A 26,662-nucleotide genomic window follows, 5' to 3' on the forward strand; every position below is an offset into this window, starting at 1 on the left:
CTATCAATTATTATTTTATTGTGACTTTTAAAAAGTAATATCCCTATCAATTATTATTTTATTGTGACTTTTAAAAAGTAATATCCCTATCAATTATTATTTTATTGTGACTTTTAAAAAGTAATATCCCTATCAATTATTATTTTATTGTGACTTTTAAAAAGTAATATCCCTATCAATTATTATTTTATTGTGACTTTTAAAAAGTAATATCCCTATCAATTATTATTTTATTGTGACATTTAAAAAGTAATATCCCTATTCAATTATTATTGTATTGTGACATTTAAAAAGTAATATCCCTATTCAATTATTATTTTATTGTGACTTTTAAAAAGTAATATCCCTATTCAATTATTATTTTATTGTGACTTTTAAAAAGTAATATCCCTATTCAATTATTATTTTATTGAGACTTTTAAAAAATAATATCCCTATCAATTATTATTTTATTGTGACTTTAAAAAAGTAATATCCCTATCAATTATTATTTTATTGTGACTTTTAAAAAGTAATATCCCTATCAATTATTATTTTATTGTGACTTTTAAAAAGTAATATCCCTATCAATTATTATTTCATTGTGACTTTTAAAAAGTAATATCCCTATCAATTATTATTTTATTGTGACTTTTAAAAAGTAATATCCCTATCAATTATTATTTTATTGTGACTTTTAAAAAGTAATATCCCTATCAATTATTATTTTATTGTGACTTTTAAAAAGTAATATCCCAATCAATTATTATTTTATTGTGACTTTTAAAAAGTAATATCCCTATCAATTATTATTTTATTGTGACTTTTAAAAAGTAATATCCCTATCAATTATTATTTTATTGTGACTTTTAAAAAGTAATATCCCTATCAATTATTATTTTATTGTGACTTTTAAAAAGTAATATCCCTATCAATTATTATTTCATTGTGACTTTTAAAAAGTAATATCCCTATCAATTATTATTTTATTGTGACTTTTAAAAAGTAATATCCCTATTCAATTATTATTTTATTGTGACTTTTAAAAAGTAATATCCCTATCAATTATTATTTTATTGTGACTTTTAAAAAGTAATATCCCTATCAATTATTATTTTATTGTGACTTTTAAAAATTAATATCCCTATCAATTATTATTTTATTGTGACTTTTAAAAAGTAATGTCCCTATCAATTATTATTGTATTGTGACTTTTAAAAAGTAATATCCCTATCAATTATTATTTTATTGTGACTTTTAAAAAGTAATATCCCTATCAATTATTATTTCATTGTGACTTTTAAAAAGTAATATCCCTATCAATTATTATTTTATTGTGACTTTTAAAAAGTAATATCCCTATCAATTATTATTTTATTGTGACTTTTAAAAAGTAATATCCCTATCAATTATTATTTTATTGTGACTTTTAAAAAGTAATATCCCTATCAATTATTATTTTATTGTGACTTTTAAAAAGTAATATCCCTATCAATTATTATTTTATTGTGACTTTTAAAAAGTAATATCCCTATCAATTATTATTTTATTGTGACTTTTAAAAAGTAATATCCCTATCAATTATTATTTTATTGTGACTTTTAAAAAGTAATATCCCTATCAATTATTATTTTATTGTGACTTTTAAAAAGTAATATCCCTATTCAATTATTATTTTATTGTGACATTTAAAAAGTAATATCCCTATTCAATTATTATTTTATTGTGACTTTTAAAAAGTAATATCCCTATTCAATTATTATTTTATTGAGACTTTTAAAAAATAATATCCCTATCAATTATTATTTCATTGTGACTTTTAAAAAGTAATATCCCTATCAATAATTATTTTATTGTGACTTTTAAAAAGTAATATCCCTATCAATTATTATTTTATTGTGACTTTTAAAAAGTAATATCCCTATCAATTATAATTTTATTGTGAGTTTAAAAAGTAATATCCCTATCAATTATTATTTTATTGTGACTTTTAAAAAGTAATATCCCTATAATTATTATTTTATTGTGACTTTTAAAAAGTAATATCCCTATAAATTATTATTTCATTGTGACTTTTAAAAAGTAATATCCCTATCAATTATTATTTTATTGTGACTTTTAAAAAGTAATATCCCTATCAATTATTATTTTATTGTGACTTTTAAAAAGTAATATCCCTATTCAATTATTATTTTATTGTGACTTTTAAAACGTAATATCCCTATCAATTATTATTTTATTGTGACTTTTAAAAAGTAATATCCCTATCAATTATTATTTTATTGTGACTTTTAAAAAGTAATATCCCTATCAATTATTATTTTATTGTGACTTTTAAAAAGTAATATCCCTATCAATTATTATTTTATTGTGACTTTTAAAAAGTAATATCCCTATCAATTATTATTTTATTGTGACATTTAAAAAGTAATATCCCTATTCAATTATTATTGTATTGTGACATTTAAAAAGTAATATCCCTATTCAATTATTATTTTATTGTGACTTTTAAAAAGTAATATCCCTATTCAATTATTATTTTATTGTGACTTTTAAAAAGTAATATCCCTATTCAATTATTATTTTATTGAGACTTTTAAAAAATAATATCCCTATCAATTATTATTTTATTGTGACTTTAAAAAAGTAATATCCCTATCAATTATTATTTTATTGTGACTTTTAAAAGTAATATCCCTATCAATTATTATTTTATTGTGACTTTTAAAAAGAAAAAAACCCTATCAATTATTATTTTATTGTGACTTTTAAAAATTAATATCCCTATCAATTATTATTTTATTGTGACTTTTCAAAAGTAATATCCCTATCAATTATTATTTTATTGTGACTTTTAAAAAGTAATATCCCTATCAATTATTATTTTATTGTGACTTTTAAAAAGTAATATCCCTATCAATTATTATTTCATTGTGACTTTTAAAAAGTAATATCCCTATCAATTATTATTTTATTGTGACTTTTAAAAAGTAATATCCCTATCAATTATTATTTTATTGTGACATTTAAAAAGTAATATCCCTATTCAATTATTATTGTATTGTGACATTTAAAAAGTAATATCCCTATTCAATTATTATTTTATTGTGACTTTTAAAAAGTAATATCCCTATTCAATTATTATTTTATTGTGACTTTTAAAAAGTAATATCCCTATTCAATTATTATTTTATTGAGACTTTTAAAAAATAATATCCCTATCAATTATTATTTTATTGTGACTTTAAAAAAGTAATATCCCTATCAATTATTATTTTATTGTGACTTTTAAAAAGTAATATCCCTATCAATTATTATTTTATTGTGACTTTTAAAAAGTAATATCCCTATCAATTATTATTTCATTGTGACTTTTAAAAAGTAATATCCCTATCAATTATTATTTTATTGTGACTTTTAAAAAGTAATATCCCTATCAATTATTATTTTATTGTGACTTTTAAAAAGTAATATCCCTATCAATTATTATTTTATTGTGACTTTTAAAAAGTAATATCCCAATCAATTATTATTTTATTGTGACTTTTAAAAAGTAATATCCCTATCAATTATTATTTTATTGTGACTTTTAAAAAGTAATATCCCTATCAATTATTATTTTATTGTGACTTTTAAAAAGTAATATCCCTATCAATTATTATTTTATTGTGACTTTTAAAAAGTAATATCCCTATCAATTATTATTTCATTGTGACTTTTAAAAAGTAATATCCCTATCAATTATTATTTTATTGTGACTTTTAAAAAGTAATATCCCTATTCAATTATTATTTTATTGTGACTTTTAAAAAGTAATATCCCTATCAATTATTATTTTATTGTGACTTTTAAAAAGTAATATCCCTATCAATTATTATTTTATTGTGACTTTTAAAAATTAATATCCCTATCAATTATTATTTTATTGTGACTTTTAAAAAGTAATGTCCCTATCAATTATTATTGTATTGTGACTTTTAAAAAGTAATATCCCTATCAATTATTATTTTATTGTGACTTTTAAAAAGTAATATCCCTATCAATTATTATTTTATTGTGACTTTTAAAAAGTAATATCCCTATCAATTATTATTTCATTGTGACTTTTAAAAAGTAATATCCCTATCAATTATTATTTTATTGTGACTTTTAAAAAGTAATATCCCTATCAATTATTATTTTATTGTGACTTTTAAAAAGTAATATCCCTATCAATTATTATTTTATTGTGACTTTTAAAAAGTAATATCCCAATCAATTATTATTTTATTGTGACTTTTAAAAAGTAATATCCCTATCAATTATTATTTTATTGTGACTTTTAAAAAGTAATATCCCTATCAATTATTATTTTATTGTGACTTTTAAAAAGTAATATCCCTATCAATTATTATTTTATTGTGACTTTTAAAAAGTAATATCCCTATCAATTATTATTTTATTGTGACTTTTAAAAAGTAATATCCCTATTCAATTATTATTTTATTGTGACATTTAAAAAGTAATATCCCTATTCAATTATTATTTTATTGTGACTTTTAAAAAGTAATATCTATATTCAATTATTATTTTATTGAGACTTTTAAAAAATAATATCCCTATCAATTATTATTTCATTGTGACTTTTAAAAAGTAATATCCCTATCAATAATTATTTTATTGTGACTTTTAAAAAGTAATATCCCTATCAATTATTATTTTATTGTGACTTTTAAAAAGTAATATCCCTATCAATTATTATTTTATTGTGAGTTTAAAAAGTAATATCCCTATCAATTATTATTTTATTGTGACTTTTAAAAAGTAATATCCCTATAATTATTATTTTATTGTGACTTTTAAAAAGTAATATCCCTATAAATTATTATTTCATTGTGACTTTTAAAAAGTAATATCCCTATCAATTATTATTTTATTGTGACTTTTAAAAAGTAATATCCCTATCAATTATTATTTTATTGTGACTTTTAAAAAGTAATATCCCTATCAATTATTATTTTATTGTGACTTTTAAAACGTAATATCCCTATCAATTATTATTTTATTGTGACTTTTAAAAAGTAATATCCCTATCAATTATTATTTTATTGTGACTTTTAAAAAGTAATATCCCTATCAATTATTATTTTATTGTGACTTTTAAAAAGTAATATCCCTATCAATTATTATTTTATTGTGACTTTTAAAAAGTAATATCCCTATCAATTATTATTTTATTGTGACATTTAAAAAGTAATATCCCTATTCAATTATTATTGTATTGTGACATTTAAAAAGTAATATCCCTATTCAATTATTATTTTATTGTGACTTTTAAAAAGTAATATCCCTATTCAATTATTATTTTATTGTGACTTTTAAAAAGTAATATCCCTATTCAATTATTATTTTATTGAGACTTTTAAAAAATAATATCCCTATCAATTATTATTTTATTGTGACTTTAAAAAAGTAATATCCCTATCAATTATTATTTTATTGTGACTTTTAAAAAGTAATATCCCTATCAATTATTATTTTATTGTGACTTTTAAAAAGTAATATCCCTATCAATTATTATTTTATTGTGACTTTTAAAACGTAATATCCCTATCAATTATTATTTTATTGTGACTTTTAAAAAGTAATATCCCTATCAATTATTATTTTATTGTGACTTTTAAAAAGTAATATCCCTATCAATTATTATTTTATTGTGACTTTTAAAAAGTAATATCCCTATCAATTATTATTTTATTGTGACTTTTAAAAAGTAATATCCCTATCAATTATTATTTTATTGTGACATTTAAAAAGTAATATCCCTATTCAATTATTATTGTATTGTGACATTTAAAAAGTAATATCCCTATTCAATTATTATTTTATTGTGACTTTTAAAAAGTAATATCCCTATTCAATTATTATTTTATTGTGACTTTTAAAAAGTAATATCCCTATTCAATTATTATTTTATTGAGACTTTTAAAAAATAATATCCCTATCAATTATTATTTTATTGTGACTTTAAAAAAGTAATATCCCTATCAATTATTATTTTATTGTGACTTTTAAAAGTAATATCCCTATCAATTATTATTTTATTGTGACTTTTAAAAAGAAAAAAACCCTATCAATTATTATTTTATTGTGACTTTTAAAAATTAATATCCCTATCAATTATTATTTTATTGTGACTTTTCAAAAGTAATATCCCTATCAATTATTATTTTATTGTGACTTTTAAAAAGTAATATCCCTATCAATTATTATTTTATTGTGACTTTTAAAAAGTAATATCCCTATCAATTATTATTTCATTGTGACTTTTAAAAAGTAATATCCCTATCAATTATTATTTTATTGTGACTTTTAAAAAGTAATATCCCTATTCAATTATTATTTTATTGTGACTTTTAAAAAGTAATATCCCTATCAATTATTATTTTATTGTGACTTTTAAAAAGTAATATCCCTATCAATTATTATTTTATTGTGACTTTTAAAAAGTAATATCCCTATCAATTATTATTTTATTGTGACTTTTAAAAAGTAATGTCCCTATCAATTATTATTGTATTGTGACTTTTAAAAAGTAATATCCCTATCAATTATTATTTTATTGTGACTTTTAAAAAGTAATATCCCTATCAATTATTATTTTATTGTGACTTTTAAAAAGTAATATCCCTATCAATTATTATTTCATTGTGACTTTTAAAAAGTAATATCCCTATCAATTATTATTTTATTGTGACTTTTAAAAAGTAATATCCCTATCAATTATTATTTTATTGTGACTTTTAAAAAGTAATATCCCTATCAATTATTATTTTATTGTGACTTTTAAAAAGTAATATCCCAATCAATTATTATTTTATTGTGACTTTTAAAAAGTAATATCCCTATCAATTATTATTTTATTGTGACTTTTAAAAAGTAATATCCCTATCAATTATTATTTTATTGTGACTTTTAAAAAGTAATATCCCTATCAATTATTATTTTATTGTGACTTTTAAAAAGTAATATCCCTATCAATTATTATTTTATTGTGACTTTTAAAAAGTAATATCCCTATTCAATTATTATTTTATTGTGACATTTAAAAAGTAATATCCCTATTCAATTATTATTTTATTGTGACTTTTAAAAAGTAATATCCCTATTCAATTATTATTTTATTGAGACTTTTAAAAAATAATATCCCTATCAATTATTATTTCATTGTGACTTTTAAAAAGTAATATCCCTATCAATAATTATTTTATTGTGACTTTTAAAAAGTAATATCCCTATCAATTATTATTTTATTGTGACTTTTAAAAAGTAATATCCCTATCAATTATTATTTTATTGTGAGTTTAAAAAGTAATATCCCTATCAATTATTATTTTATTGTGACTTTTTAAAAGTTATATCCCTATTCAATTATTATTTTATTGTGACTTTTAAAAAGTAATATCCCTATTCAATTATTATTTTATTGAGACTTTTAAAAAATAATATCCCTATCAATTATTATTTCATTGTGACTTTTAAAAAGTAATATCCCTATCAATAATTATTTTATTGTGACTTTTAAAAAGTAATATCCCTATCAATTATTATTTTATTGTGACTTTTAAAAAGTAATATCCCTATCAATTATTATTTCATTGTGACTTTTAAAAAGTAATATCCCTATCAATTATTATTTTATTGTGACTTTTAAAAAGTAATATCCCTATCAATTATTATGTTATTGTGACTTTTAAAAAGTAATATCCCTATCAATTATTATTTCATTGTGACTTTTAAAAAGTAATATCCCTATCAATTATTATTTTATTGTGACTTTTAAAAAGTAATATCCCTATTCAATTATTATTTTATTGTGACTTTTAAAAAGTAATATCCCTATCAATTATTATTTTATTGTGACTTTTAAAAAGTAATATCCCTATCAATTATTATTTTATTGTGACTTTTAAAAAGTAATATCCCTATCAATTATTATTTTATTGTGACTTTTAAAAAGTAATGTCCCTATCAATTATTATTGTATTGTGACTTTTAAAAAGTAATATCCCTATCAATTATTATTTTATTGTGACTTTTAAAAAGTAATATCCCTATCAATTATTATTTTATTGTTACTTTTAAACAGTAATATCCCTATCAATTATTATTTCATTGTGACTTTTAAAAAGTAATATCCCTATCAATTATTATTTTATTGTGACTTTTAAAAAGTAATATCCCTATCAATTATTATTTTATTGTGACTTTTAAAAAGTAATATCCCTATCAATTATTATTTTATTGTGACTTTTAAAAAGTAATATCCCTATCAATTATTATTTTATTGTGACTTTTAAAAAGTAATATCCCTATCAATTATTATTTTATTGTGACTTTTAAAAAGTAATATCCCTATCAATTATTATTTTATTGTGACTTTTAAAAAGTAATATCCCTATCAATTATTATTTTATTGTGACTTTTAAAAAGTAATATCCCTATCAATTATTATTTTATTGTGACTTTTAAAAAGTAATATCCCTATCAATTATTATTTTATTGTGACTTTTAAAAAGTAATATCCCAATCAATTATTATTTTATTGAGACTTTTAAAAAATAATATCCCTATCAATTATTATTTTATTGTGACTTTAAAAAAGTAATATCCCTATCAATTATTATTTTATTGTGACTTTTAAAAGTAATATCCCTATCAATTATTATTTTATTGTGACTTTTAAAAAGAAAAAAACCCTATCAATTATTATTTTATTGTGACTTTTAAAAATTAATATCCCTATCAATTATTATTTTATTGTGACTTTTCAAAAGTAATATCCCTATCAATTATTATTTTATTGTGACTTTTAAAAAGTAATATCCCTATCAATTATTATTTTATTGTGACTTTTAAAAAGTAATATCCCTATCAATTATTATTTCATTGTGACTTTTAAAAAGTAATATCCCTATCAATTATTATTTTATTGTGACTTTTAAAAAGTAATATCCCTATCAATTATTATTTTATTGTGACATTTAAAAAGTAATATCCCTATTCAATTATTATTGTATTGTGACATTTAAAAAGTAATATCCCTATTCAATTATTATTTTATTGTGACTTTTAAAAAGTAATATCCCTATTCAATTATTATTTTATTGTGACTTTTAAAAAGTAATATCCCTATTCAATTATTATTTTATTGAGACTTTTAAAAAATAATATCCCTATCAATTATTATTTTATTGTGACTTTAAAAAAGTAATATCCCTATCAATTATTATTTTATTGTGACTTTTAAAAAGTAATATCCCTATCAATTATTATTTTATTGTGACTTTTAAAAAGTAATATCCCTATCAATTATTATTTCATTGTGACTTTTAAAAAGTAATATCCCTATCAATTATTATTTTATTGTGACTTTTAAAAAGTAATATCCCTATCAATTATTATTTTATTGTGACTTTTAAAAAGTAATATCCCTATCAATTATTATTTTATTGTGACTTTTAAAAAGTAATATCCCAATCAATTATTATTTTATTGTGACTTTTAAAAAGTAATATCCCTATCAATTATTATTTTATTGTGACTTTTAAAAAGTAATATCCCTATCAATTATTATTTTATTGTGACTTTTAAAAAGTAATATCCCTATCAATTATTATTTTATTGTGACTTTTAAAAAGTAATATCCCTATCAATTATTATTTCATTGTGACTTTTAAAAAGTAATATCCCTATCAATTATTATTTTATTGTGACTTTTAAAAAGTAATATCCCTATTCAATTATTATTTTATTGTGACTTTTAAAAAGTAATATCCCTATCAATTATTATTTTATTGTGACTTTTAAAAAGTAATATCCCTATCAATTATTATTTTATTGTGACTTTTAAAAATTAATATCCCTATCAATTATTATTTTATTGTGACTTTTTAAAAGTAATGTCCCTATCAATTATTATTGTATTGTGACTTTTAAAAAGTAATATCCCTATCAATTATTATTTTATTGTGACTTTTAAAAAGTAATATCCCTATCAATTATTATTTTATTGTGACTTTTAAAAAGTAATATCCCTATCAATTATTATTTCATTGTGACTTTTAAAAAGTAATATCCCTATCAATTATTATTTTATTGTGACTTTTAAAAAGTAATATCCCTATCAATTATTATTTTATTGTGACTTTTAAAAAGTAATATCCCTATCAATTATTATTTTATTGTGACTTTTAAAAAGTAATATCCCAATCAATTATTATTTTATTGTGACTTTTAAAAAGTAATATCCCTATCAATTATTATTTTATTGTGACTTTTAAAAAGTAATATCCCTATCAATTATTATTTTATTGTGACTTTTAAAAAGTAATATCCCTATCAATTATTATTTTATTGTGACTTTTAAAAAGTAATATCCCTATCAATTATTATTTTATTGTGACTTTTAAAAAGTAATATCCCTATTCAATTATTATTTTATTGTGACATTTAAAAAGTAATATCCCTATTCAATTATTATTTTATTGTGACTTTTAAAAAGTAATATCCCTATTCAATTATTATTTTATTGAGACTTTTAAAAAATAATATCCCTATCAATTATTATTTCATTGTGACTTTTAAAAAGTAATATCCCTATCAATAATTATTTTATTGTGACTTTTAAAAAGTAATATCCCTATCAATTATTATTTTATTGTGACTTTTAAAAAGTAATATCCCTATCAATTATTATTTTATTGTGAGTTTAAAAAGTAATATCCCTATCAATTATTATTTTATTGTGACTTTTAAAAAGTAATATCCCTATAATTATTATTTTATTGTGACTTTTAAAAAGTAATATCCCTATAAATTATTATTTCATTGTGACTTTTAAAAAGTAATATCCCTATCAATTATTATTTTATTGTGACTTTTAAAAAGTAATATCCCTATCAATTATTATTTTATTGTGACTTTTAAAAAGTAATATCCCTATCAATTATTATTTTATTGTGACTTTTAAAACGTAATATCCCTATCAATTATTATTTTATTGTGACTTTTAAAAAGTAATATCCCTATCAATTATTATTTTATTGTGACTTTTAAAAAGTAATATCCCTATCAATTATTATTTTATTGTGACTTTTAAAAAGTAATATCCCTATCAATTATTATTTTATTGTGACTTTTAAAAAGTAATATCCCTATCAATTATTATTTTATTGTGACATTTAAAAAGTAATATCCCTATTCAATTATTATTGTATTGTGACATTTAAAAAGTAATATCCCTATTCAATTATTATTTTATTGTGACTTTTAAAAAGTAATATCCCTATTCAATTATTATTTTATTGTGACTTTTAAAAAGTAATATCCCTATTCAATTATTATTTTATTGAGACTTTTAAAAAATAATATCCCTATCAATTATTATTTTATTGTGACTTTAAAAAAGTAATATCCCTATCAATTATTATTTTATTGTGACTTTTAAAAGTAATATCCCTATCAATTATTATTTTATTGTGACTTTTAAAAAGAAAAAAACCCTATCAATTATTATTTTATTGTGACTTTTAAAAATTAATATCCCTATCAATTATTATTTTATTGTGACTTTTCAAAAGTAATATCCCTATCAATTATTATTTTATTGTGACTTTTAAAAAGTAATATCCCTATCAATTATTATTTTATTGTGACTTTTAAAAAGTAATATCCCTATCAATTATTATTTCATTGTGACTTTTAAAAAGTAATATCCCTATCAATTATTATTTTATTGTGACTTTTAAAAAGTAATATCCCTATTCAATTATTATTTTATTGTGACTTTTAAAAAGTAATATCCCTATCAATTATTATTTTATTGTGACTTTTAAAAAGTAATATCCCTATCAATTATTATTTTATTGTGACTTTTAAAAAGTAATATCCCTATCAATTATTATTTTATTGTGACTTTTAAAAAGTAATGTCCCTATCAATTATTATTGTATTGTGACTTTTAAAAAGTAATATCCCTATCAATTATTATTTTATTGTGACTTTTAAAAAGTAATATCCCTATCAATTATTATTTTATTGTGACTTTTAAAAAGTAATATCCCTATCAATTATTATTTCATTGTGACTTTTAAAAAGTAATATCCCTATCAATTATTATTTTATTGTGACTTTTAAAAAGTAATATCCCTATCAATTATTATTTTATTGTGACTTTTAAAAAGTAATATCCCTATCAATTATTATTTTATTGTGACTTTTAAAAAGTAATATCCCAATCAATTATTATTTTATTGTGACTTTTAAAAAGTAATATCCCTATCAATTATTATTTTATTGTGACTTTTAAAAAGTAATATCCCTATCAATTATTATTTTATTGTGACTTTTAAAAAGTAATACCCCTATCAATTATTATTTTATTGTGACTTTTAAAAAGTAATATCCCTATCAATTATTATTTTATTGTGACTTTTAAAAAGTAATATCCCTATTCAATTATTATTTTATTGTGACATTTAAAAAGTAATATCCCTATTCAATTATTATTTTATTGTGACTTTTAAAAAGTAATATCCCTATTCAATTATTATTTTATTGAGACTTTTAAAAAATAATATCCCTATCAATTATTATTTCATTGTGACTTTTAAAAAGTAATATCCCTATCAATAATTATTTTATTGTGACTTTTAAAAAGTAATATCCCTATCAATTATTATTTTATTGTGACTTTTAAAAAGTAATATCCCTATCAATTATTATTTTATTGTGAGTTTAAAAAGTAATATCCCTATCAATTATTATTTTATTGTGACTTTTTAAAAGTTATATCCCTATTCAATTATTATTTTATTGTGACTTTTAAAAAGTAATATCCCTATTCAATTATTATTTTATTGAGACTTTTAAAAAATAATATCCCTATCAATTATTATTTCATTGTGACTTTTAAAAAGTAATATCCCTATCAATAATTATTTTATTGTGACTTTTAAAAAGTAATATCCCTATCAATTATTATTTTATTGTGACTTTTAAAAAGTAATATCCCTATCAATTATTATTTTATTGTGACTTTTAAAAAGTAATATCCCTATCAATTATTATTTTATTGTGACTTTTAAAAAGTAATATCCCTATCAATTATTATTTTATTGTGACTTTTAAAAAGTAATATCCCTATCAATTATTATTTTATTGTGACTTTTAAAAAGTAATATCCCAATCAATTATTATTTTATTGTGACTTTTAAAAAGTAATATCCCTATCAATTATTATTTTATTGTGACTTTTAAAAAGTAATATCCCTATCAATTATTATTTTATTGTGACTTTTAAAAAGTAATATCCCTATCAATTATTATTTTATTGTGACTTTTAAAAAGTAATATCCCTATCAATTATTATTTTATTGTGACTTTTAAAAAGTAATATCCCTATTCAATTATTATTTTATTGTGACATTTAAAAAGTAATATCCCTATTCAATTATTATTTTATTGTGACTTTTAAAAAGTAATATCCCTATTCAATTATTATTTTATTGAGACTTTTAAAAAATAATATCCCTATCAATTATTATTTCATTGTGACTTTTAAAAAGTAATATCCCTATCAATAATTATTTTATTGTGACTTTTAAAAAGTAATATCCCTATCAATTATTATTTTATTGTGACTTTTAAAAAGTAATATCCCTATCAATTATTATTTTATTGTGAGTTTAAAAAGTAATATCCCTATCAATTATTATTTTATTGTGACTTTTTAAAAGTTATATCCCTATTCAATTATTATTTTATTGTGACTTTTAAAAAGTAATATCCCTATTCAATTATTATTTTATTGAGACTTTTAAAAAATAATATCCCTATCAATTATTATTTCATTGTGACTTTTAAAAAGTAATATCCCTATCAATAATTATTTTATTGTGACTTTTAAAAAGTAATATCCCTATCAATTATTATTTTATTGTGACTTTTAAAAAGTAATATCCCTATCAATTATTATTTCATTGTGACTTTTAAAAAGTAATATCCCTATCAATTATTATTTTATTGTGACTTTTAAAAAGTAATATCCCTATCAATTATTATGTTATTGTGACTTTTAAAAAGTAATATCCCTATCAATTATTATTTCATTGTGACTTTTAAAAAGTAATATCCCTATCAATTATTATTTTATTGTGACTTTTAAAAAGTAATATCCCTATTCAATTATTATTTTATTGTGACTTTTAAAAAGTAATATCCCTATCAATTATTATTTTATTGTGACTTTTAAAAAGTAATATCCCTATCAATTATTATTTTATTGTGACTTTTAAAAAGTAATATCCCTATCAATTATTATTTTATTGTGACTTTTAAAAAGTAATGTCCCTATCAATTATTATTGTATTGTGACTTTTAAAAAGTAATATCCCTATCAATTATTATTTTATTGTGACTTTTAAAAAGTAATATCCCTATCAATTATTATTTTATTGTTACTTTTAAACAGTAATATCCCTATCAATTATTATTTCATTGTGACTTTTAAAAAGTAATATCCCTATCAATTATTATTTTATTGTGACTTTTAAAAAGTAATATCCCTATCAATTATTATTTTATTGTGACTTTTAAAAAGTAATATCCCTATCAATTATTATTTTATTGTGACTTTTAAAAAGTAATATCCCTATCAATTATTATTTTATTGTGACTTTTAAAAAGTAATATCCCTATCAATTATTATTTTATTGTGACTTTTAAAAAGTAATATCCCTATCAATTATTATTTTATTGTGACTTTTAAAAAGTAATATCCCTATCAATTATTATTTTATTGTGACTTTTAAAAAGTAATATCCCTATCAATTATTATTTTATTGTGACTTTTAAAAAGTAATATCCCTATCAATTATTATTTTATTGTGACTTTTAAAAAGTAATATCCCAATCAATTATTATTTTATTGTGACTTTTAAAAAGTAATATCCCTATCAATTATTATTTTATTGTGACTTTTAAAAAGTAATATCCCTATCAATTATTATTTTATTGTGACTTTTAAAAAGTAATATCCCTATCAATTATTATTTTATTGTGACTTTTAAAAAGTAATATCCCTATCAATTATTATTTTATTGTGACTTTTAAAAAGTAATATCCCTATTCAATTATTATTTTATTGTTACTTTTAAAAAGTAATATCCCTATTCAATTATTATTTTATTGAGACTTTTAAAAAATAATATCCCTATCAATTATTATTTTATTGTGACTTTTAAAAAGTAATATCCCTATCAATTATTATTTTATTGTGACTTTTAAACAGTAATATCCCTATCAATTATTATTTTATTGTGACTTTTAAAAAGTAATATCCCTATCAATTATTATTTTATTGTGACTTTTAAAAAGTAATATCCCTATCAATTATTATTTTATTGTGACTTTTAAAAAGTAATATCCCTATCAATTATTATTTTATTGTGACTTTTAAAAAGTAATATCCCTATCAATTATTATTTTATTGTGACTTTTAAAAAGTAATATCCCTATCAATTATTATTTTATTGTGACTTTTAAAAAGTAATATCCCTATCAATTATTATTTTATTGTGACTTTTAAAAAGTAATATCCCTATCAATTATTATTTTATTGTGACTTTTAAAAAGTAATATCCCTATTCAATTATTATTTTATTGTTACTTTTAAAAAGTAATATCCCTATTCAATTATTATTTTATTGAGACTTTTAAAAAATAATATCCCTATCAATTATTATTTTATTGTGACTTTTAAAAAGTAATATCCCTATCAATTATTATTTTATTGTGACTTTTAAACAGTAATATCCCTATCAATTATTATTTTATTGTGACTTTTAAAAAGTAATATCCCTATCAATTATTATTTTATTGTGACTTTTAAAAAGTAATATCCCTATCAATTATTATTTTATTGTGACTTTTCAAAAGTAATATCCCTATCAATTATTATTTTATTGTGACTTTTCAAAAGTAATATCCCTATCAATTATTATTTTATTGTGACTTTTAAAAAGTAATATCCCTATCAATTATTATTTTATTGTGACTTTTAAAAAGTAATATCCCTATCAATTATTATTTTATTGTGACTTTTAAAAAGTAATATCCCTATCAATTATTATTTTATTGTGACTTTTAAAAAGTAATATCCCTATTCAATTATTCTTTTATTGTGACTTTTAAAAAGTAATATCCCTATTCAATTATTATTTTATTGTGACTTTTAAAAAGTAATATCCCTATCAATATTATTTTATTGTGACTTTTAAAAAGTAATATCCCTATTCAATTATTATTTTATTGTGACTTTTAAAAAGTAATATCCCTATCAATTATTATTTTATTGTGACTTTTAAAAAGTAATATCCCTATCAATTATTATTTTATTGTGACTTTTAAAAAGTAATATCCCTATCAATTATTATTTTATTGTGACTTTTAAAAAGTAATTTCCCTATTCAATTATTATTTTATTGTGACTTTTAAAAATTAATATCCCTATCAATTTTAGAGCAGTGAGCGAATGATTTATACATACTGGCAAAACCAAAAACAACACGAAGGAATAACTTCATATTTGTATTTTTTCGGATACAAATATGAAGTTATTCCTTCGTGTTGTTTCTGGTTTTACTAGTATATATATATATATATATGTATATATATATATATATATATATATATATATATATATATATATATATATATATATATATATAGTACTGCAATAGTACTGTTGCCGAGTGTTTGTTTCTGGGACGGGGGTGGGGGAGTTTTAAAAAATGTTATGGTAGGTAAGTAGGAAGGATAAAACCTGGAGTCATGAGTAAAAGTAGGAAAATAAAGTGTGAAAAAAACCCCCAAAAAAACATCTGCAACGTTAACAGTTCGGCCACCAAGAAAAGTCCATTCCAGTTGTTTAGGAAAAAAAACAAAAAAAACAAAACGACTACGGTAGGTCGGCGCGAACGTGAAAATATAATGTGAATTGTCCAGCACGCTAACCACTATGCCACAGAGCACTGCAGCTTAGTTTAGTGATTTTAAATAACTTCACATGAAAGAACTACGAAGCCAAACCGGTGTTCTCTTCTCAACTGTTCCTTGTGAACGATCCCCAAACGGTGTTAAGTGGTGGCAGGGGGAGGAGGAATTTATTAGAGAGAAAATATTTTACCACTTCCATTGATCTTAACCGATTTTTGCCGTGACTTCTCAGCAGAAAAAGTATAGAAATCTAAGATTATCGAGGAATTTGAGAAATATTAAGCCTATAACACACCTCAGATATTGTTCTGCTGTTTGTGCATATTATATTTGCATGAAATATCTTGATTTTTAATCCTATTAAGGTCAAAATCCGACAGGAAAAAATGAGTTCATTTTATTTATATAGAGATAATGATAGAAGATGTATCGAGACACAGGAATGGGTATGTTTGATCTGGCAGAACGGTGGTTCATTAAAATTGTGGGGTCTGCATTTGCGCCTGGTCCACAAAGTATGTAAATAAAAAGTAAAAAAAAAAGAAAAAAGTTTACATGTGTTTTTGATGTAGATGTACATAAGGATACATTGATAAGTATGTTTTAACTTAAATAGGGATGGTATAATAAAATTGTGGGGTCTGCATTCACGCCTGGCCTCCATAGAATGGAAATAGGCACACACTTTAATAAAGACTTTTGATATCTATCTGCGTAAGTATACTTTGATAATTATGTTTCAGTTTGAAGAAATATGGTATAATAAAATTATTGGGTGTTTGTTCGCGCCTGACCTCCATAGAATGGAAATATGTCACAAAGTTTAACAAGATTTTTTAATATAGATCCACAGAATATTGTGATAAGTGTTTCAGTGTGAACAGGTATGGTATAATAAATTATGGGGTTTATCTATTTTATTTTTACTTTCATCATATTTTGCTTTGGTTTTGATACTCCCAAATTCGAAGCTATCTCTTTACAACGCTTCCTTTTCATAACCTATCATACTTTCATAAATCAGAGTCCATTTTCTGTAGGCTGTTTTTGAATCCAGTCAACGACGGGTACTTTTGCTAGTATATATATATATATATATATATATATATATATATATATATATATATATATATATATATATATATATATACTAGCATTTCAGCACGGCGTTGCCCAGGTGTTTAGATGTGTATGTTGAGCAAAAAAAAAAAAAAGTGGTAGTAGGAAGATAGCCTCGAACCCGTACCGCAAAGGAGGAAAAGAACGGGGAAAAACATGGCGTCTATGATGTTACGCCCACCGCCAAACCAGAAGTGACATTTTTTAAAATTCAAGCTAGACAATGGAAAGGATAGGATGACTTTAAAAAATATCGGCGAAAAAAGCGCCCCCTCCCCTGTAGAAAAGTGCCCAGTTTAAGGTTAAGATATTAATGTTTTTAGCCAATTTTTCGATATTTGTCGTCTGAAAGGTCGAACTTTAAAACGATACTGATCTTGTGAAAATCCGTCGCCTCTGTCAAAAATGTTGGGCAGACATGCAAACATACATAGATACATTTATATATTGGTAACTAAAAATTTTCGACCCAAACCGATGAAAAAGCTTGCCCTATCTCTGAATACCCTTTATGTAAAATTTCAAATGTTTAAGCCAAAAATTGTCTGAGTAATTTGGAAGAGACCGCAGGGGTCAAAGTTTTTTTTAAAAATTTTACCCATATTATGACCCCTTAGCATTTATTGTTTTGGGCTCAAATCAAGTTATTAAGTTAGATCCATGTCCAAGGAACCTATATCTAAAATTTAAAGCGTTTAGACCAAAAATTGTCAGAGGAGTTTGGTAGATTTCTCAAAGGTCAAATCGTTTAACTTTGACCCCTTAACAGCCAATTTTCTGGCCGAAAACACATCGATTTTCCCAAATCTCAGTACCCTGTATATAATATTTCGTGTCTGTAGACTTAAAATTATCAATCTATATCATTAATTGTTAAATAATGGATAAAATTATATATTTATATTATTGTTAAATAATAGATGAAATTACAAATCTATATTATTAATTGTCACATAATAGAAACGATAATAAATCTGCATTATTAATTGTTAACTAATAGATAAAATTATCAATCTATATTATTAATTGTTAAATAATGGATAAAATGATAAATCTATATTATTGTTAAATAATAGATGGAATTATAAATCTATATTATTAATTGTTAAATAATAGATGGAATTATAAATCTATATTATTAATTGTTAAATAATAGATGGAATTATAAATCTATATTATTAATTGTTAAATAATAGAAAAAATATATCTATATTATTGTTAAATAACAGATCAAATTATAAATCCATCTGATTAATTGTTAAATAATAGATGAAATTACAAATCTATATTATTAATTGTTAAATAATGAATAAAATGATAAATCTATATTATTAATTGTTACATAATATATATTTATGAATCTATATTATTGATTGTTAAATAATAGATAACATTATAAATCTATAATATTAATTATTAAATAATATATAAAATTATAAAGCCATATTATCAATAGTTAAATACTAGATAAAATTAAATATCTATATAATTAATTGTTAAATAATAGATACAATTATATATCTATATTAATTATTGTTAAATAATAGATAAAATTATAAATATATATTATTAATTGTTAAATAATATATAAAAATTAGAAATCTACATTATTAATCGTTAAATATTATATAACATTATAAATCTATATTATTAATTGTTAAATAATAGATACAATTATATATCTATTTTATTAATTGTTAAATAATATACAAAATTATATATCTGTATTATTAATTGGTAGGTTAAAAAAGTATTTGTAGTAGGCAGGTAGGCTTGAACCTGAAGCCTTGACGCGAAGGTGAAAAAGAGCCTGACTTGTTACCGCTTGACCACGACAGGACAGGAAGTGAAAAGTGTTCTAATTTAACGATTAAAAGTTGACACGCAGAAAGTAAATGAGTTAACGCAAGAGAAGAAATGAAATCACGCACTTACGTTTGGCTGGAAGCCAGTTCTTTCTGTCGTGGTGGGGGAAATCAGCTCCCCCAAGAGTGGGGAGCTCTGGCAGTGTCTTAATGAATAGCAATTGTCTTATATGACGGGTTATTCCCCACAGTGATAAAAGCTGATTGCCTTCGACACCTGCTGGTCACGGAGGACAGCGGCTCGTTTTTTTTTTAATCAGTTTCACTTTTATACAAAAAAAAACACCAAAGAAACACGCAGAGACCAAGAAATAGCGCGAAAATAGCGTGTAAAAGTCGCTCGGATAAAAGATAGACGCGATTTCCTTTTGTGAATCGGAGATATTATAATCTAGGTAGTATATAAAAAATTGTAAGACTGAGTGACCCCCGCCCCCGAGCGACACTCCCTCCAAAAGCCTTTGCCGGACATACAAAAATATGCACACACTTACATTTTGCTTTTTATATTGTAGATTATAGATTATTGAATGTGCTTGTGGTTACATTCCTTCCAGGAAGGCGTGGGTTGGCCAAATAGTAAACCCAATAACTGCCCCCTAAAGGGTCTCATCGACAAGCCAACATGCCTATAGCACGTTGTAACAAAATCTGACACTTGACAAAAATGAACAAAACAAAACAAAACAAAACAAAACAGGCAATTAAAACAAATTGAATTATAGTTTTCGGTAGCTGATCTGTTCCAGCCTTGGTCTTTAAAATTTTTCAGGCAAAGAGCAAATATCTTTCTCGTGAGGACACAAAAATTCATGTGTGGGAATGTTAAAATATTCAATATTTTTTATGAAACAATTCCGGTTGCTGATTGGTTGCTAACAGAACGTGGGTCTATTAAATTGGTCATATGTGTATATATGTGTGTATGTATGTGTGTGTATGCGTGTGTGTATGTATGTGTGTATGTAGGGCGAATGGACTCTTTTTCTGGGTCAACGGCCAACTAGCACCGTGTATATTTGTGTGTGTGTATATGTGTATTGGGGTGGAGAGGGCTCCCATAAGCCGTGGTGAAGGCAACCTTTCTAGGAGAAGCAAATCTCTGATTTAAAAAACCATAAAGTGGAAGACCATTACCCGCATTAAGCTGGTCTGAAGTTTAATTTGTTGCTGGCTATCTTGCTCTTGCTTGTTGCTGGATCTCAACATCTTGAACCGAGAGAGAGAGACTTAGCTGTCATACAAAGCTAAGACTCTGTAACATCATATTTGTATAGATACTCCCTCAGGCATTTGGGCTCATGGATTTTAAATGTCTGAGGGAGTGGCACTCGTCTGACAAGACGTTGCAATCATCATCATGTATGTGTGCATGTGCGTGTATGTATATGTGTATGTGCTTGTGTGTATCTATGTATGAATGTGTATGTATGTATGTATGTATGTATGTACGTGTGTGTATGTGTGTGTGTATGTGTGTGGGGAGGGGGAGGTAAGATTTTGTTCCATTGTTTTTACATCAGTTTCCCGTAATCTATAATATAAATCTCACCTGTCTGTTTAAATGTATGTATGTATGTATGTATGTATGTATGTATGTATGTATGCTTAAAACTTTTGGCAGAGGCGAAGGATTTCCACGAGATCAGTATCGTTTTGAAGCTCGACAAAAATAAAACAAATTGGCTAAAAACGTTAATTCTTTCAGCCTCAGTTGGGCACTTTTCTACAGGGAGGGGTCGCTTTTTTCGCCGATATTTTGAAAAGTCATCCCCTCTTTTCGATTGTGTAGCGTTAATTTAAACCTACGCCACTTCCAGTTTGGTGATGGACGTCACGCTTTTTTTCATGTTCTTTTCCTCCTTCGCGGTACGGGTTAGAGCCTTCCTGCCTGCCTGCCTACTATCACTTTGTTTTTGCTCAACACACACCTCCAAACATCTGGGTAACGCCGCGCAACCAGGCTAGTCTTCTATAATATAAATCTCACCCTGTTTTGATGTATGTATGTATGTATGTATGTATGTATGTATGTATGTATGTATGTCTAAAACTTTCGACAGGGACGACAGATTTTCACAAGATCGGCATCATTTTGAAGATCGACCCTCCGGACGACAAATATCGAAAAAAATCGGCCAAAAATTTTATTATTTTTTATTAATTCTTTCACTCTCAGTTGGACACTTTTCTACAGGGTGGGGGTCGCTTTTTTTTCGCCGAAATTTTCGAAAGTCATCCAACCTTTTCGATTGTGTAGCTTCAATTTTAAACTTACGTCACTTCCGGTTTGGCGATGGGCGCAACAGCAAAGATGTCTCCTTCACGGTACGGGTTCAAGCCTGCCTTCCTACTACACCTTTTTTTTTTGCTATACACACACCTCCAAACACCCGTGCAACGCCGGGCACCCACTTTAGTAGAAATATATTATACATATGTGTTTTCATCTTTGTTTCTTGGCTTGATTTGGAGACTGTATTTGCCTCTACACAATTTGTACCAGCATGAATAACTTTACATTTTTTTTACTCGCCTTCATCCCAAACAAGGTATACTGCCACTTAGACGTACGGAGCTTCTAATTGGAACCACGCCTATAAAGGATTAAGATGTTGGTTTACATTACATTTGCACTTCTGCATATCAGCACAGTTATGGAAGCAGGTAGCAGGAGTGGAATTCCAAAATCTAGCTGTTCTAGAGAAGAAGCTGTTAGAGCAGAATACTTTCTGACATTTAGGGACTTCAACTTATTTTTTTGTTTCATGCTTTCTAGCAACGCCGGACACATATAGCAAGTATTTCATAAGAGAATATAAGAAACGAAGGAAGTTAACAAAAAGGCAAATAAATTCTGTTACGTACATGTGGTTCGACCCCAACCTGCGATGGAACAGTTTTCGAGTAAAACGTCATTTGGTGATGCAAGGGTCAAAGTTTGGAGGCATTTCGATAGTTTTACGGGTCTGGATAGTTTCAAGATGGCCACATCATTTGCTGAGGATTAAAAATATACACATTCAGTTAGCAATTGTATTTCTTGCAAACGGTTGGATCTAGAAAAAAAAAAAGAATATAAATATGGAAACAGTTCATGCGAAGAATTCGTTCAGAAATATTTCGAGGAAAAGTCAATTAGATGCATATAGGCATATAGTCAATTGGCACACACACACGCACACACACACACACACACACACACACACACACACACACACACACACACACACACACACACACACACACACACACACACACACATATATATATGAGAGCACACACGTACAGATATAGATCCATACGTATATATTTGATTCAAGACAAAAGGTAGAACTCTTCGCATGAATTGTTTCTCTATTTATATTTATATTCTCATATTTTTTATATTTTAGGACTGAAACTCATAAAACTGTTAGTTTCATCTGATGCAAATTCATAGCAATGCTAATATCTAGCATTCCCCATCTCATTATTTTGCTAACAGTTTTTCCTCTGATGAGAAGAATAAGCATTCTTTGAAACTCCACGTTTTACCTAACACACCAGTTTTGGAGTATTCTGCCGAATAATAAAAACTAATTGTAAACTTCTATATTATAGCTTTGTTCTTACCATGATTTATCGTAAGCTCTACTATCACCAATGAATGTATTGAGCTTTTTCATTTGGTTGGGATTGCTATATAAATAGCAATATTTATATTTGTTTTTGAGATTGATTGTGCCTTGATTAGTAAACTCCTTTCTGCCTATATATATGATGATTGATGATGATTGCAACGTCTTGTCAGATGAGTGCCACTCCCTCAGACACTTAATGTCAATGAGCCCAAATGCCTGAGGGAGTATCTATACAAAGATGATGTTACAGAGTTTTAGCTTTGTACGACAGCGAAGTTTCTCTCTTGGTTCAAAATGTTGAGATCCAGCAACAAGCAAGAGCAAGATAGCCAGCAACAAGTTAAACCGCAGACCAGCTTAATGCGGGTACTGTTCTCCCGCTTTATGGTTATTTAAATCAGAGATTTGCTTCTCCTATATATATATATATATATATATATATATATATATATATATATATATATATATATATATATATATATATATATATATATATGACTACTTCATTTAATCACATAAATTAATATACGAAAGTATAATTTTATGCGTAAACTTTAATTATTTGCTTCAACAGTGCTCAATACATAGGTAGAGCTAGGTATATATATATATATATATATATATATATATATATATATATATACTAGCAAAAGTACCCGTCGTTGACTGGGTTCAAAAACAGCCTACAGAAAATGGACTCTGATTTATAAAAGTATGATAGGTTATGAAAAGGAAGGGTTGTAAAGAGATAGCTTCGAATTTGGGGGTATCAAAACCACAGCAAAATATGATGAAAGTAAAAATAAAATAGATAAACCCCATAATTTATTATACCATACTTGTTCACACTGAAACAATTATCACAATATTCTGTGGATCTATATTAAAAAAACCATGTTAAACTTTGTGACATATTTCCATTCTATGGAGGTCAGGCGCGAACGAACATCCCATAATTTTATTATACCATATTTCTTCAAACTGAAACATAATTATCAAAGTATACTTACGCAGATAGATATGAAAAGTCTTTATTAAAGTTTGTGCCTATTTCCATTCTATGGAGGCCAGGCGTGAATGCAGACCCCACAATTTTATTATACCATCCCTATTTAAGTTAAAACATACTTATCAAAGTATTATTATGTACATTTATATCAAAAACACTTGTAAACGTTTTTTTTTAAATTTTTAAATTTTTTATTTCCATACTTTGTGAACCAGGCGCGTACACAGACCCCACAATTTTAATGAATCATAATGCCAGATCAAACATACCCATTCCTGTGTCTCGATACATCTTCTATCATTATATGTGATCAGTTTTCTATAATAGTAAACCATATAGGAGCCTATTCGTGAGCACACACACACACACACACACACACACACACATACAGACGTTCAGCTTTATATATATATATATATATATATATATATATATATATATATATATATGATATTCCCCCAAAACCTTAGTCTTGATAGAAGGGAGACTAAAACTTGCTGCTATGGTTTCAAATGACCTTAAATAACAGCAAGGGGGGGACTTGATTCCAAATATTTCTCATATGTTATATGTCCCTTCATTTCGAAATAGGGTACGATTATGAGATTATGAAGATTATGAATATCTCCAGTATCAAATAATCCTTATACATTGTAAAATTGACTTTATGTGTGAAAACCTAAAGAAGGAAGATGAAACACATGAGAAATATTATCAGACATTTTGTAATTCATATGCAAAACTAGAAAAACGAATGACTATGATTGAAATATTAGAAAGGTACAGTATCTTTCCATCATCAAAAAATCCTTTAAAATTACTATTAAAAGTTTTCGAATGTGCTGAAATCGAAAATAACATTTAAAATTCTGGGAAATGAGTAGTTTCTAAGATATGAAGAAATAATTGTCTAAAAATGTGGACGATCACTTTTCTATATTAATTAAACGTAAAATGAACGCCCACTTTATAGACACCTTTTTTTTTGGGGGGGGGCGTTTGTTATATTTTAGGGGTGGTGTTTATTTGGTAATTGGCGCATGGTAGACCAACACAAAACCTTCATTAAAAAACTTATAGGTTATAGGGTATGCTGAAAACGAATCTCGTATTAAAATTTTCCGCAAATAAGTATTTTTCCGGAGTTAAGCAATGCAATTCTTTGTTATAAAGGGTGGCCATTGTTGTGTGTGCAAGCTCCCTTTTATGATCATAAAGGAAACATTTACACATAAATCAATGGAGTTCGTATTGGGACCCACTTTTGACAACTTTTACATGCCCAACCTGGAGAATAGAATAGTTAATACTATTTAAAAACTATTTACATTAGGTACGTCGACGATATTTTTATTCTTGCTAACGACCCTGGTGTCTAACTCTGTCCCGTGGGGAGACATAGCAAATAGGAACAATAATAACGAAATACAAAAACTAAAGGACATTTTCAAACAAATTCTGTACTTGCTTTCACTTATGAATTAAATACAAACAATTTTTTTTCTTACGTTTTCATAGACTCCAGCAAAGATGAATTAATCACTTTTTCGTATTAAAAGACTATTACAACCAATTCCTGTATCTTAAACTTCAAAAGTGAATGTCGACATCGATATAAAATGGCAATTATAAAGAACTTAATTAATCGAGCCAAATTGCTCTCCTTAAATAAAAAAATATTCTACAGTGAATTATAAAAAAATAAAACAGGTTTTAATTAATTAAAAAAAAAATAAAACAGATTTTAATTAATAACCAATTCCCCAATTTCTTAGTAGAGAAACAAATTAAACTAACAATTAAAAACCTAGCACTAACTAATAATAACCAAGTTAATAATTCCCATCCCATTAATTTATTCTATGATTAACAGTTGTTAATTTTTTTTTATCATTCACTATAAAAAAATTAACAACTGCTAATCTTATAATTAAAAACAAAACTTTCCGTTCAACAAAATCAATCGATGAAACCAATGTAATCTATCAATTCAAATGCCCTTGGGAGAATGCATCTCCAACACTAATAGT

The 26,662-nt window shown here is 24.0% G+C and overlaps 1 protein-coding gene across 1 annotated transcript in view; it reads right to left on the minus strand.

Moving 5' to 3' along the window:
• LOC145243022 (anionic trypsin-2-like) overlaps window positions 1–26,662 on the minus strand; it is a 53,505-nt gene that overhangs the window by 9,325 nt on the left and 17,518 nt on the right. Inside the window, exon 4 of the mRNA XM_080106136.1 lies at window positions 22,869–23,000. Coding sequence (XP_079962262.1) covers window positions 22,869–23,000 — 132 coding nt within the window. The remainder of the gene's footprint in view (window positions 1–22,868; window positions 23,001–26,662) is intronic.

This window comes from Euprymna scolopes, chromosome 21 (genome assembly GCF_053919585.1).
Source record: "Euprymna scolopes isolate OS-2025 chromosome 21, ASM5391958v1, whole genome shotgun sequence".
In the NCBI taxonomy this organism is placed as follows: Eukaryota; Metazoa; Mollusca; class Cephalopoda; order Sepiida; family Sepiolidae; genus Euprymna; species Euprymna scolopes.